General features: G+C 41.7%; 1 protein-coding gene and 1 pseudogene across 6 annotated transcripts in view; both read left to right on the top strand.

The window, feature by feature from the left end:
* LOC106565716 (ras association domain-containing protein 5) overlaps positions 1-2860 on the top strand; it is a 45680-nt gene extending 42820 nt beyond the window's left edge. For all 6 annotated transcript variants that reach the window (XM_014133128.2, XM_014133127.2, XM_045691848.1 and 3 more), the window contains one exon: positions 99-2860. In XM_014133128.2, coding sequence (XP_013988603.2) covers positions 99-242 — 144 coding nt within the window. In that variant the 3' untranslated portion in view covers positions 243-2860. The remainder of the gene's footprint in view (positions 1-98) is intronic.
* Positions 2861-4467: 1607 nt separating this feature from the next.
* On the top strand, positions 4468-11016 carry LOC106565717 (serine/arginine-rich splicing factor 6-like; annotated as a pseudogene).
* Positions 11017-13007: the final 1991 nt, after the last annotated feature.

Genomic DNA, 13007 nt, shown 5'->3' with positions numbered 1-13007 from the left:
AGACACACAAACACATACTGTGTGTCCTAAAACCATTCTCTTTAATATCACTAATCTCTCTCTCTCTCTCTCTCTTTCTCTCTCTCTCTTCCTCTCAGTGGCATGCATTTTCAGTTCCTGAGCTGCAGAACTTCCTGGTGATTCTGGAGAAGGAGGAGACTGAGCGTGTGCGATTGGTGGAGCAGAGATTCACAGTTTACCGACAGAGATTACAGAAGGCACTATGCGAGCATCAACCCTGACCCCTCACCCTTGATCCCTCATCCCTAATCTCTCACCCTGACCCCTCAACCCTTACCCGTCTGTTGACCCAGGGAGAGACAGGAGACCACTGAAGCTCACAGACTACTATTCTCCCCTCATTACACAGTCAGCCCCCCTCCATCCCTCCCTCCTCATCCCCCCTTTGAGAAGAGAGGAGGGGTTGAGAAAGCATGGAAAGGGAAAAGGGGACTGATTTAAAGGGCGAGTGGGCAGGATTCTAGAACATAATCAGTGTTTCCCTTGGAGGTGAAAGACACGCTGAACTGACAGACCCTCTGAGTTCTTTGGGCTCAGAGATCTCATTTTGGTCTGACAATGTGACCTGATGGGTCTTCTAATGTTACATTGAATCTTAGTTTGGTCTGATTATGTTTTTAAGATTATACTGCTGCTGCTGCTACTGCAAGTGTTACTTATTTACTTACTTATGTATTTACTAAGGTATGAGTCTCGCCCTGCTCTATCTGCCCCAGTGCCCCTGCATAAAGATTCAGATAGACTAGAACAGACATTACCATTCAAAACAACGCTCCATGGTGGATGGACCATTTGGAATGTTCTATTACTTGATGTTTACGATATCAACTCTCAGGTTGTCCCTGCATGCCTTCTGTCCAGGGTCGAGGGTAGGTTAGGAGGGTAGGAGACGGGTGGGTATGCTTGGGTTGGGAAGTAGGGTTGGGATGCTGGGGTAAAGCTATGTTGGGTTAGGGTGGGGTGGGGCAAAGGAATGCCAGAATCCGTCTTCATCTTCAGACTCCTCTCATATCAGTCCCAGGGATGTACACCAGTGTTGCTCATAGAACTGCTCTGCTGAGCTAAAGAAGCAGAAGAAGACCTGAGCTCTCTATCCTAATTTATTTATCCAGCGCTGAAATAACCCCTCTATCTCAGGCGGCTAACTTTCACTTAATACTGCATCTCCATCTACCTGGGTAACCATGCTAGTGTGGGAGGTGTTGTGCAGATAGACGTATATACAATAGATAATCTCCATCTACCTGGGTAACCATGCTAGTGTGGGAGGTGTTGTGCAGATAGACGTATAGACAATAGATCATCTCCATCTACCTGGGTAACCATGCTAGTGTGGGAGGTGTTGTGCAGATAGACATGTATATCATAAATAGATGCTATTCCCATAGACACTAGTCTCTTCAGATAGCCATTGAGTACCCTGGCTGCATTCACATAAACAGAGACATAGGCCTTCTGTACCCGTTATTCATTCACCCATCCTACAGAAGCAATGTCTTCTGTACCCGTTATACATTCACCCATCCTACAGAAGCTGTCTTCTGTACCCGTTATTCATTCACCCATCCTACAGAACCATACCGTATGTAAACAATCAGTAGATTCCTTCATTGCATGAATCGTCTGCTGGTGTTTAAAGCATTTACAAACAGTTGATGTTTTGACTCTTCATATACTTTTCACCCTTCCCTCATCAATAACCCCTGACCTTTATCTCCTGACCCCTAACCTGGAAATGTACATTTCTCCTGATGGGAGACTGCTTTGCTGCTGTTCCCAGTGTCTGTGGAGAGGGTATGCAGCTGTAGCTACTGTTGTTAGAGGCCTGTTAGAGCCAGCCACTCTGTGCTGCTGTGACAGGCCCCTGAAGCCCTGCTACTGAGCCGACTGTTACAGGACCGAGTGGATGAGGAACTGATGCTCAAACACTGATTTAAGGCCAAAAGGTCCTACTGCCAGGAGTTATTCCTGGTCAGTTCATGTAGTTAGGAAAAACTCCTGTTCCTATAGTTCATTGAGCTAAAAAAAAAACATTCTGGTGATCACACCAAAGTTAAGAGGGACAGGGGCAGTGGGATATGCCTGACTGAAAAGATGACGTATTGTAGGAAAAAACTTTTTTGCACACTGATTCTGGCCACAGATTGGTCTGCCAGTCTGTATAGTATCCTATAGAAGGAGCATGAAATTAGTGATTTTTTAATTTATTTTTTAAGGGAATTTGATCATACAATTAATGTTTATCTGAGTGTGATGCATATGTATATATGTAAACGTTGGAGGAAAAATTATTATTATTGATTATAACTATTGTTAGTTGAGTTGGTGTGTGTGTCTGGGCTGAAGATAATAGTATAAATGTTATATGATAGTTCATATCTATGTATTCCAGTCAGTCTCTGTCCTCGTCCAAAAGCACATGCCTTCCTGATGCCGAGGGTCCCTTCATCAAACCTGTTTTATTCCTGCCCTCACAGGGCTTAAAGAAGCCACATAAACAGATCTGAGACCAGACTACATGTCAACGATGGAACCCATAAGATTGTGTGTGTGCGTGTGTGTGTGTGTGTGTGTGTGTGTGTGTGTGTGTGTGTGTGTGTGTGTGTGTGTGTGTGTGTGTGTGTGTGTGTCTTTGTGTGCTTGCATGTGTCTGTTACATCTGCATGTGTTATTTATTTTTTGGTTCACCCCCTTCGGCATGGTGTAAGTGTCAGAGGATGTGGGAAATCAATGCTTTCCAGTAATCTCTTAGTTTGGTTTATCTGAAGAATCAGATGTGTATATAGATATCTGTAAAGCTGTAAAGAAAATGAAGAATGAAATAAATGTCATCCTTTAATGAGTCTCCCTCGTCTCCTTTATGAGATCATTCACACTCTGTTTTCTGGTCCGGAAAGTCCCCTGGGTACACTTATATCATATCTCATGTGTGCTGTTGCCTTATGTCCCTGTTTATGTAGTCGCCAGGCCAGCTTGTTCCTGTCGGTGGTGGTTCTGCAACTCCCCAGAGTTCAACCAGCTGCTTCTAAAAGCCCTCTTTTTAGATTCCCTTCCATTAATTAAGAGTCCCAAATGGTTTTCTGTGTGCTCCAGAGGTGTGCTCATTCAAAAGCAGAGTTGGAGAGAAACTTAACTGAATCATTTATACTATAGATAAGTATATATTTTTGTGTGTTTGCGGAACAGAAATGCGCTTTGCGCCTCAAATATTTGTTAATGGAATGTTTTGTGTATGGATTTTCGAAGCAGGGCACCTGTCAAAGGGCTTATCTCTTGGGTTGCCATGAAGTGGATGCAGATGATATACCTGAAGAAGGAGGTGAAGTGATTGGTGCACGTCGACTGACCTGTATGGTGGATGGAGTAAGGAAACCCACTTCGTCCATAGTATTGTTTTTTTTTGATGAGTCAGGCTTTATGAGATAACCTGTAAGAGCTTTTTGCACAAGCTCATCCAGTGTGATGAATGCAAAAGATTTGAGCATGTACCAAGTGTATGCAAAACGGGAGAATATCGTATGCCAGTTGAGGTTATATGCTGCAACTGTGGTGGCGAGCATGCGCCTGAGTCCCTGGATTGCCTTGTTAGTGTGAAGGAGACAGGTAGTTTGGAGGTGGTGAGAAGAGTGGAAGAAGCGAGTGGCGCTGAAGACGCAATGGTAATTGAGACTGCACCAGTGATTGTTTTTTTTTCTCAGCAATTTGAGGATCCTGATATATTTAATGACTTTATTTATGAATAGACAAAGACATCAATCACGTGACACCATTCATTCCTATGTGAAAACTCAATAGCACATTGAAGCCAAATTAAGTCAGTTAAGATGTCTCATGGAGCCATAACATGTGCAGTTTGAGCTACTCCAGGAAGTGATGTTCCAGGCTAGCTCTGTGCTGCCCCCTCTCATTGAGTAATGTTGCTTTCAAGACAACTGGGAACATGGCATACATAACAAGTTGAAGGCCGTCCGGGGTGATGCAGGCTGCCATTAGCAACTAAAGTATCCTTATAACTTTTTCTGTGTGCAATTCTAAAATAATCGGTTCAAGGACATACATCAGGTGTATTACTGGTACCACGAGTGTCCTCTAAACATTTTGCTTACACGAAGATTGCCATTTTTCCATTCACTATTTTGGGCGATCCTGTTTTCTGCTAACAATGCATGCAGTACCACGGTTGGCCTTGAACTTCCGTGACTTCAATGAGAGTCGTTCTCCCCTGGATATATTTCATGTGAAAAGGGTAGACTTTGTAGCATTTATTGCAATGCTCATAAACTGCACAGCACAAATGAAGATTTTTTTTTAATGTCTCTATTTTTGTATTTTGGATGATGTCGTTTTTTCGCCCCTTTCATACAATGGGTATGCTTTCTATAGTTTACCACCCGTACAGTAGGTGGCAGCATGCACCTTTAACGCTTATTTCCAGACCTCATAATACCATAGAAGAAGAAGAATTTAATGCACACTTTAAAATTAGCTTGAAAAACTCGGGGCTATTATTACAAATATTGCCGCGTATGTACGTCGGCAGATTGAGTTATCATGTTCGTGAGGAAGACATCCATAGGTTTTTTTTAGTGGTTACTGGAGGTTGATCTGAAGAATGGGTAAGTTAAGATGTTATCTAGCTAGCATGGGCGAAATGGCGACTGCTGACTGTAGTAGCTGGATTGTCAGTTGTTGTTGACATTTAGCCAACACAGTAGACCTCCTGACCCGTCGTCAGCATTGCTCCGTCTTCTCACTCATGCACGATCTAATGTTGCAGGTACGGCTTTGCGGAGTTCGATGTGACGCCGACGACGCAGTTTATTTGCTGAACGGCAAAGACCTTTGCGGAGAACGAGTCATCATTGAGCACGCTCGTGGTCCACGCACGGACCGTGATGGATATGGTGGTGGTGGGGGTTGTAGTGCCGGAGGTGGACGTAGTAAGTGTACTCTGTACATTTGTATAAATGCATCACATTAGACTTTTTTCTCAGGTATGATGACGGGGAGTTCCAGCAGGGGGCAGTAAAGTCATGAACACAACACTTCGATAGCTCTTCCAATGATACTAGATTATTCTCTGTGGCTGTTCCTTGCAATTTGGAGGCCCACTGAAATAATACCTCTGTAGCTGTATAAATTCAATTTGAATCAAGCACAACATTGTTTCAAGTTGTATTAGTCGTATGTACGGGTACGCATGGTATCCATCCATCCAACAAAATGCTTACTTGCAGCTTCATTAAATATTAGAACGTTTTTGTATGTATGCAGTGTCTCGTTTGCTGAAATGTCCTCTCAAGCCATTGCTGATCTTTTATCCCGTGAAAAACATAATTTGATGCTGCTGTTGAACACGTAGGGTTTGGGTTGGGGGTGTTCGATGTGGTGTTTACATTTCAGCTGTGTTGCTTGCTTTATGGCAGTGGAACACACTCATTAGTCTTTTTGTATGTGTGTGTGTAAACATCCCAGCTGTGATGTAAACTAAAGGATATATGAAGATGCAATATGTTCATTATATCATTTGACTTCAACATTAACAAAGTACTAGATGTTTCAATTTGAAAGAGGCCACTGTGGGCTGAGTTCATGTCCTTTCAGGCTAAGATGACTGCCTGTCCCGTTTTGCCTTGGCTTTCACCTTAATGTGTGTGTGACCTTTGACGTAGGACCTCTTGGCTGACCTTACCGGAAGCCATGATGACGGCAGCCTTTTGCCAATAGACAAAGGTGATGGTGAGGAATCCCATTCTTTTTTTCTGTTTAAAAAAGAAATATCGCAAAGGTTAAAGCCAAAAAAACATGTTGCCGTATGTTAGCCAACTGTTAACCTCTCTAGGGTAGGGGGCAGTATTTTCACATCCGGATAAAAAACGTACCCGATTTAATCTGGTTATTACTACTGCCCAGAAACTAGAAGATTTGATTTGATTTATTACTACTGCCCAGAAACTAGAATATGCATATAATTGTTTGATTTGGATAGAAAACACCCTAAAGTTTCTAAAACTGTTTGAATGGTGTCTGTGAGTATAACAGAACTCATATGGCAGGCCAAAACCTGAGAAGATTCCAAACAGGAAGTGCCCTCTCTGACCATTTCTTGGCCTTCTTTAGCCTCTTTATTGAAAACAGAGGATCTCTGCTGTAACGTGACACTTTTTAAGGCTCCCATAGGCTCTCAGAAGGCGCCAGAACGTTGAATGATGACTCTGCAGTCCCTGGCTGAAAAACAGTAGCGCATATGGATAGTGGTCGATCTGAGAACAATGAGACGGGCGCACGCGTGCACGTGAAGAGTCCATTTTACATTTTCAGTCTTTGAATGAAAACGACGTCTCCCGGTCGGAATATTATCGCTATTTTACGAGAAAAATCGCATAAAAATTGATTTTAAACAGCGTTTGACATGCTTCGAAGTACGGTAATGGAATATTTAGAATTTTTTTGTCACGACATGCGTCCACGCGTCACCGTTCGGATAGTGTCTTGAACGCAAGAACAAAACAGAGGATATTTGAACATAACTATGGATTATTTTGAACCAAAACAACATTTGTGGATGAAGTAGAAGTCCTGGGAGTGCATTCTGACGAAGAACGGCAAAGGTAATCCAATTTTTCTAATAGTAATTCTGAGTTTAGTGAACGCCAAACTTGGCGGGTGTCAAATTAGCTAGCCCGTGATGGCGAGCTATCTACTCAGAATATTGCAAAATGTGCTTTTGCCGAAAAGCTATTTTAAAATCTGACACCGCGATTGCATAAAGGAGTTCTGTATCTATAATTCTTAAAATAATTGTTATGTTTTTTGTGAACGTTTATCGTGAGTAATTTAGTAAATTCACCGGAAGTTTTCGGTATGTTTGCTAGTTCTGAACGTCACATGCTAATGTAAAAAGCTGTTTTTTGATATAAATATGAACTTGATTGAACAAAACATGCATGTATTGTATAACATAATGTCCTAGGAGTGTCATCTGATGAAGATCATCAAAGGTTAGTGCTGCATTTAGCTGTGGTTTTGGTTTTTGTGACATATGCTAGCTTGAAAAATGGGTGTCTGATTATTTCTGGCTGGGTACTCTCCTGACATAATCTAATGTTTTGCTTTCATTGTAAAGCCTTTTTGAAATCGGACAATGTGGTTAGATTAACGAGAGTCTTGTCTTTAAAATGGTGTAAAATAGTCATATGTTTGAGAAATTGAAGTAATAGCATTTCTAAGGTATTTGAATATTGCGCCACTCGATTCCACTGGCTGTTGACTAGGTGGGACGATTTCGTCCCACATACCCTAGAGAGGTTAAACAAGAGAGCAGTTTGCATCCATTGTAAGTCATAGGATATATGTACAGTGGTAGATTTCTGTCAGTTTCTATGGTATCAGTTGGTAGTCGTAGATACCCCCCTTTTTTAGTATTGTTGATGTGATGTTTACTTTTTTGTATTTTATACAGCAAAATAAATGTTAAATTGAGGTTGAATCAAGGAAATAGGCATTTCTCTTCTTGAGCTTGTATGCAAAGAGCAAAAATGCTGTCTATTCCCTGTGACTGCTTTGATGCTCAGATGGACATCCACACTTATTCTATTTCCACTTATTCCACACTCATTCACACTTATTCTACACTTATCAAATAAATAATGAAACATGTTCAATTTGGTTTAAATTATGCAAAAACAAAGTGTTGGAGAAGAAAGTAAAAGTGCAATATGTGCCATGTAAAAAAGCTAATGTTTAAGTTCCATGCTCAGAACATGAGAACATATGAAAGCTGGTGGTTCCTTTTAATATTAGTCTTCAATATTCTAGTTTTCACCCCCGCTGTGCCATACTGACTGACGGTCTTGTCCGTGTTATTTTAAAGACGGTAGTGGTTACAGCAGCCGAAGCCCCACTGGCCGGGATAAGTATGGGCCACCTGTACGCACAGAGTACCGTCTTATTGTGGACAACCTCCAGTCGCTGCAGCTGGCAGGACCTAAAGGTGAGGACTGTATGTCAAGTCTCCATCTTTCTCTGAAAACGGGTCAGAACAAGTTATTTGTTTTAAGCACAAAAAAGCACCAAAAAAATGTGCCTGTTTATTAATTTATACAATATATTTTTGGTTGACAGGACTTCATGCGCCAGGCCGGTTGAGGTGACATATGCCGACGCTCATAAGGAGCGGCCCAACGAGGGGGTGATTGAGTTCTGCTCCCGCTCGGATAGTCCTGGGCCTACCAGGATGCAGCCGTTGGGTCCTTATGGCCCTCCTGTAGAAGGGGTGATATGTTTAGTTTGCTGTCATTCTAGTACCAAAGCTGATTAGTTACCCAGGCTTACAATGTGTTTGATCTCCCAGGTCTCGTAGCAGACGTCACTCTCGCAGCTGGAGCAGAAGTTTTGGCAGCCACTCCAGTTCTCGCTTACGGTAAGAAAACTGCCCTGCCAAAGAACTCCACTTCACAAGGCTGGGGTAGTTGCATAGATGAATACTTAGTTTATCCCAGAGAGGAAATGTCATTGTAACACATAACTAGTTTTAATTTGTGTGTTTGTTCTCCACAGGTCACACTCTCGTAGTACATGCCGCTCTCGCTCCAGGTCCAACCAGAAATCCTGTTCTAGATCCGGGAAGAAGTCCCTCTCCAAGTCACTCAAATCCCGTTCCAAGTCCCGCTCACGTTCTCGCACCAGGAAGTCCTGTCCTCACTCCCACATTCATAAGTCTCGCAGCCGCTCAGTGAGCTCAAATCCAGCTCTCACTCCGACGCCCTCATGTCTCGCTCCAAGAGTCAGTCTAAAGTCAAGTCTGAGCAGGAATCCAGAAGCCACTCCAAAGAGAAGTCTGTCAGCAAGAAGTCCCAGAGTCGCTACCCAACCCCCACAGAGAATGGAAACAGAGCGGGCCAAGTCTGCCTCCAACTCTCCCTCCCCACAAGAAGACCATCACCAATCGAAGTACCCCGCCATGCACTCGACCTCTCGCTCTCCCTCATGCTCTAAATCCTTCTCCCGTTCGCGATCCAGGTTGACATCCAAAAATTAAATTGCACTTGTTTTAGTAGGAAGTATGGAAGATGGTTTAAAAATAATTTACAAATCGAATGCAGTGTTTCAATTTGTCCCACTCTGAGCATTTGGTTTTATTGAAGTTTGGATTGTAGTGCTTTTTAACATTGTTTTTAACTTTGCATGAGAACCAGGCTGAAAGATTGTAGATTGCTGTGGAACACATTGTAGAGGAATTGTTCTCAATTTCTTTATCTGTATGAGATTGCTTATGCTCCATGTTATAGTTACTGGTTGATGATGTTTGTTTCAAGAGGAAATGATTGATTCTTATTTGTAATCTCTGCTTTGAATCTCTGGTAGTCCGGCATTAAGTCATAATTCATGATTGGTTATAGCTAGATGGCAAGGCATTATGTTATGACTATCTTCACAAATCAAAAATAGAGGGAAATGAAGATCAACAATCAGATGTTTTTTCCTGTTTGTTTTTTTCCTTAATGTTTTGATTATTAATATGCAGATGTATTGGTTTCTTTGATGCTGTCTGTATAGAGTCTAGACAGTTGTGATTGAGTATTGACAAATCATACAGCTTTAGTTTAATTTATTACTACACTAATTGCAAAGAGAAGATGTATGGAAAATCATGTCACTGTTTGCCCTGAGAAATCAGATTATTTACCCTCTAAATCAATTACATTTGTTTAAGGAAATGTGTTAATCACTTGTTAGTTAAACAGTTTTGATATGTTCGGGTCCAAAGTTATTGACACCCTTCATTACAAAAAAATACCTGTATTGTATGCTCCAAATAAATGGGAAAGTTTTTACAAATAGAATATATTTATATGTATTTAAATGTAGCCTTTATTTAACTATACAATTGCTCAGAGAAAGATATTTTGTTGTTTAACAAGTAATCAATACTCCGGCGCCCTCCCCTTGCGAGGATTATGGCGCTGAACAATTTCACTAAAATGTTTTATGAGTTTGGAGAACACATTGGGAGGGATCTTTGACCATTCCTCCATACATTTTTTTTTCCAGATCCTTTATATCCTTTGGTCTGCGTTTATGGACTGCCCTCTTCCATTCAAACAATAGGTTTTCAATGTTGTTCAAGTCTGGAGACTGAGATGGCCAATGCAAAATGTTGATTTTTGTTGTCAGTTAACCATTTCTTTGTGGATTTTGAAGTGTGCTTGGAGTTGTCTTGCTCGAAGATCCACAAGTTTTAACTTCCTGGCAGAGGCAACCAGGTTTTTGGCTAAAATGTCTAGCAAAATAGCCCCATAATATCAAAGATCCACCACTGTATTTTAGAGTAGGTATGAGATTATCTTCTTTCGATGCCAAACCCACCACTGGTGTGAGGGGCCAAAGAGCTCTATTTTCATGTCATCTGACCATAGCACCGGTTCCAATCCAACTGCCAATGCATTTTGTGGTTGCTCTCCATTAATGTTTTTTTCCTCACCAACCCTTCTAAAGAGCCTATTGGCATGGAGGTAGCGTCTAATTGGAGGAGGCAACTAATTGTAGATTTGGAGACCCAAAGATGCAACCAAGTTCTGTAGTTATCCAACTTTGACGCTTTTATTTTTCTTTGCCTCCCAAACCATCTTCTTCACTGTGCGTGCGGACAAGATACACTTGCTTCCAATACCAGGCAAGGTCACAATACAGTTCCTTAAGCTGTGATTCACTTTAAAAAGTAGAATGTCAATGCAGATTTTATAAGAATCTCAGGGATGCCAATAATTTTGAAATCTTTTTGGGAAAGAAACTAAATCTCTGAGAAATTGTGTAATTTTGCAAAAAATGTTGAGTGTGCAATATAGCTCAGTATTTGAGTTATTTATTTTATACAGTCATTTTTGGTCATCTTTATCAAGCGTGCAAATAATTTTGGACCTGATTGTATGTTTGGCTTTGACTGTCCTATTATTTGAAGAGATCATTATTTCAATAAATGAATCTACATGCGTACATATGTGTCAAATAATATGTGCAGTTTGATTTAATGTTTCAAAAGGAAATATGTTGAGACAACTAGGATACATTATAAAATGACTGGGCCCTCTTGGTGAATGTACTCCTGAATTTGACAAGTAGTTTAAGCGTATCAATACTCTATACATGCCACCATGTGGGTGTGATTAATACCTGTATACAGTGATAATACCAGTTGCTTTTAAACGAGTTTGCGTCAGTTCCCTGGATGCCCAGCACCAGCATGAGTACATTTAATTAGCTTTACATATGCAAGAATCTTCTCTGTGAATTTACACTATTTTCTCTTCAATTTTGGACATACGACTTGACCAAATTTACTTATGCTACAGACCTATATCCATCCTACCCTGCCTTTCTAAGGTCTTCGAAAGCCAAGTCAACAAACAGATTACCGACCATTTCGAATCCCACCGCACCCTCTCCGCTATGCAATCTGGTTTCAGAGCTGGTCATGGGTGCACCTCAGCCACGCTCAAGGTCCTAAACGACATCGTAACCGCCATCGATAAGAAACAATACTGTGCTGCCGTATTCATTGACCTGGCCAAAGCTTTTGACTCTGTTAATCACCACATCCTCATCGGCAGACTCAGTAGCCTTGGTTTCTCAAACGATTGCGTCGCCTGGTTCACCAACTACTTCTCTGACAGAGTTCAGTGTGTCAAATCGGAGGGCCTACTGTCTGGACCTCTGGCAGTCTCTATGGGGGTACCACAGGGTTCAATTCTTGGGCCAACTCTTTTCTCTGTATACATAAATGATGTCGCTCTTGCTGCTGGTGAATCTCTGATCCACCTCTACGCAGACGACACCATTCTGTACACTTCTGGCCCTTCTTTGGACACTGTGTTAACAACCCTCCAGACGAGCTTCAATGCCATTCAACTCTCCTTCCGTGGTCTCCAACTGCTCCTAAACACAAGTAAAACTTAAATGCATGCTCTTCAACCGATCGCTGCCTGCACCTGCCCGCCTGTCCAGCATCACTTCTCTGGACGGTTCTAACTTAGAATTTGTGGACAACTACAAATACCTAGGTGTCTGGTTAGACTGTAAACTCTCCTTCCAGACTCACATCAATCATCTCCAATCCAAAGTGAAATCTCGAATTGGCTTCCTATTTCGCAACAAAGCATCCTTCACTCATGCTGCCAAACATACCCTCGTAAAACTGACCATCCTACCAATCCTCGACTTCGGCGATGTCATTTACAAAATAGCTTCCAATACCCTACTCAACAAGCTGGATGCAGTCTATCACAGTGCCATCCGTTTTGTCACCAAAGCCCCATATACTACCCACCACTGCGACCTGTACGCTCTCGTTGGCTGGCCTTCGCTTCATAATCGTCGCCAAACACATTGGCTCCAGGTCATCTACAAGACTCTGCTAGGTAAAGTCCCCCCTTATCTCCGCTCACTGGTCACCATAGCAGCACCCACCTGTAGCACGCGCTCCAGCAGGTATATCTCTCTGGTCACCCCTAAAGCCAACTCCTCCTTTGGTCGTCTCTCCTTCCAGTTCTCTGCTGCCAATGACTGGAACGAACTACAAAAATCTCTGAAACTGGAAACACTTATCTCCCTCACTAGCTTTAAGCACCAGCTGTCAGAGCAGCTCACAGATCACTGCACCTGTACATAGCCCATCTATAATTTAGCCCAAACTACTACCTCTTCCCCTACTGTATTTATTTATTTTATTTATTTTGCTCCTTTGCACCATATTATTTATATTTTATCTTTGAACTTTCTTCAAACTACAAATCTACCATTCCAGTGTTTTTCTTGCTATACTTTATTTACTTTGCCACCATGGCATTTTTTTGCCTTTACCTCCCTTATCTCACATCATTTGCTCACATTGTATATAGTCTTATTTTTTTTTCTTCTACTGCATCATTGATTGTATGTTGTTTTACTCCATGTGTAACTCTGTGTTTTTGTATGTTGTCGAACTGCTT

This window comes from Salmo salar, chromosome ssa12, assembly GCF_905237065.1.
Source record: "Salmo salar chromosome ssa12, Ssal_v3.1, whole genome shotgun sequence".
Lineage (NCBI taxonomy): Eukaryota > Metazoa > Chordata > Actinopteri > Salmoniformes > Salmonidae > Salmo > Salmo salar.
This window is presented reverse-complemented; position numbering and strand designations above follow the sequence as displayed.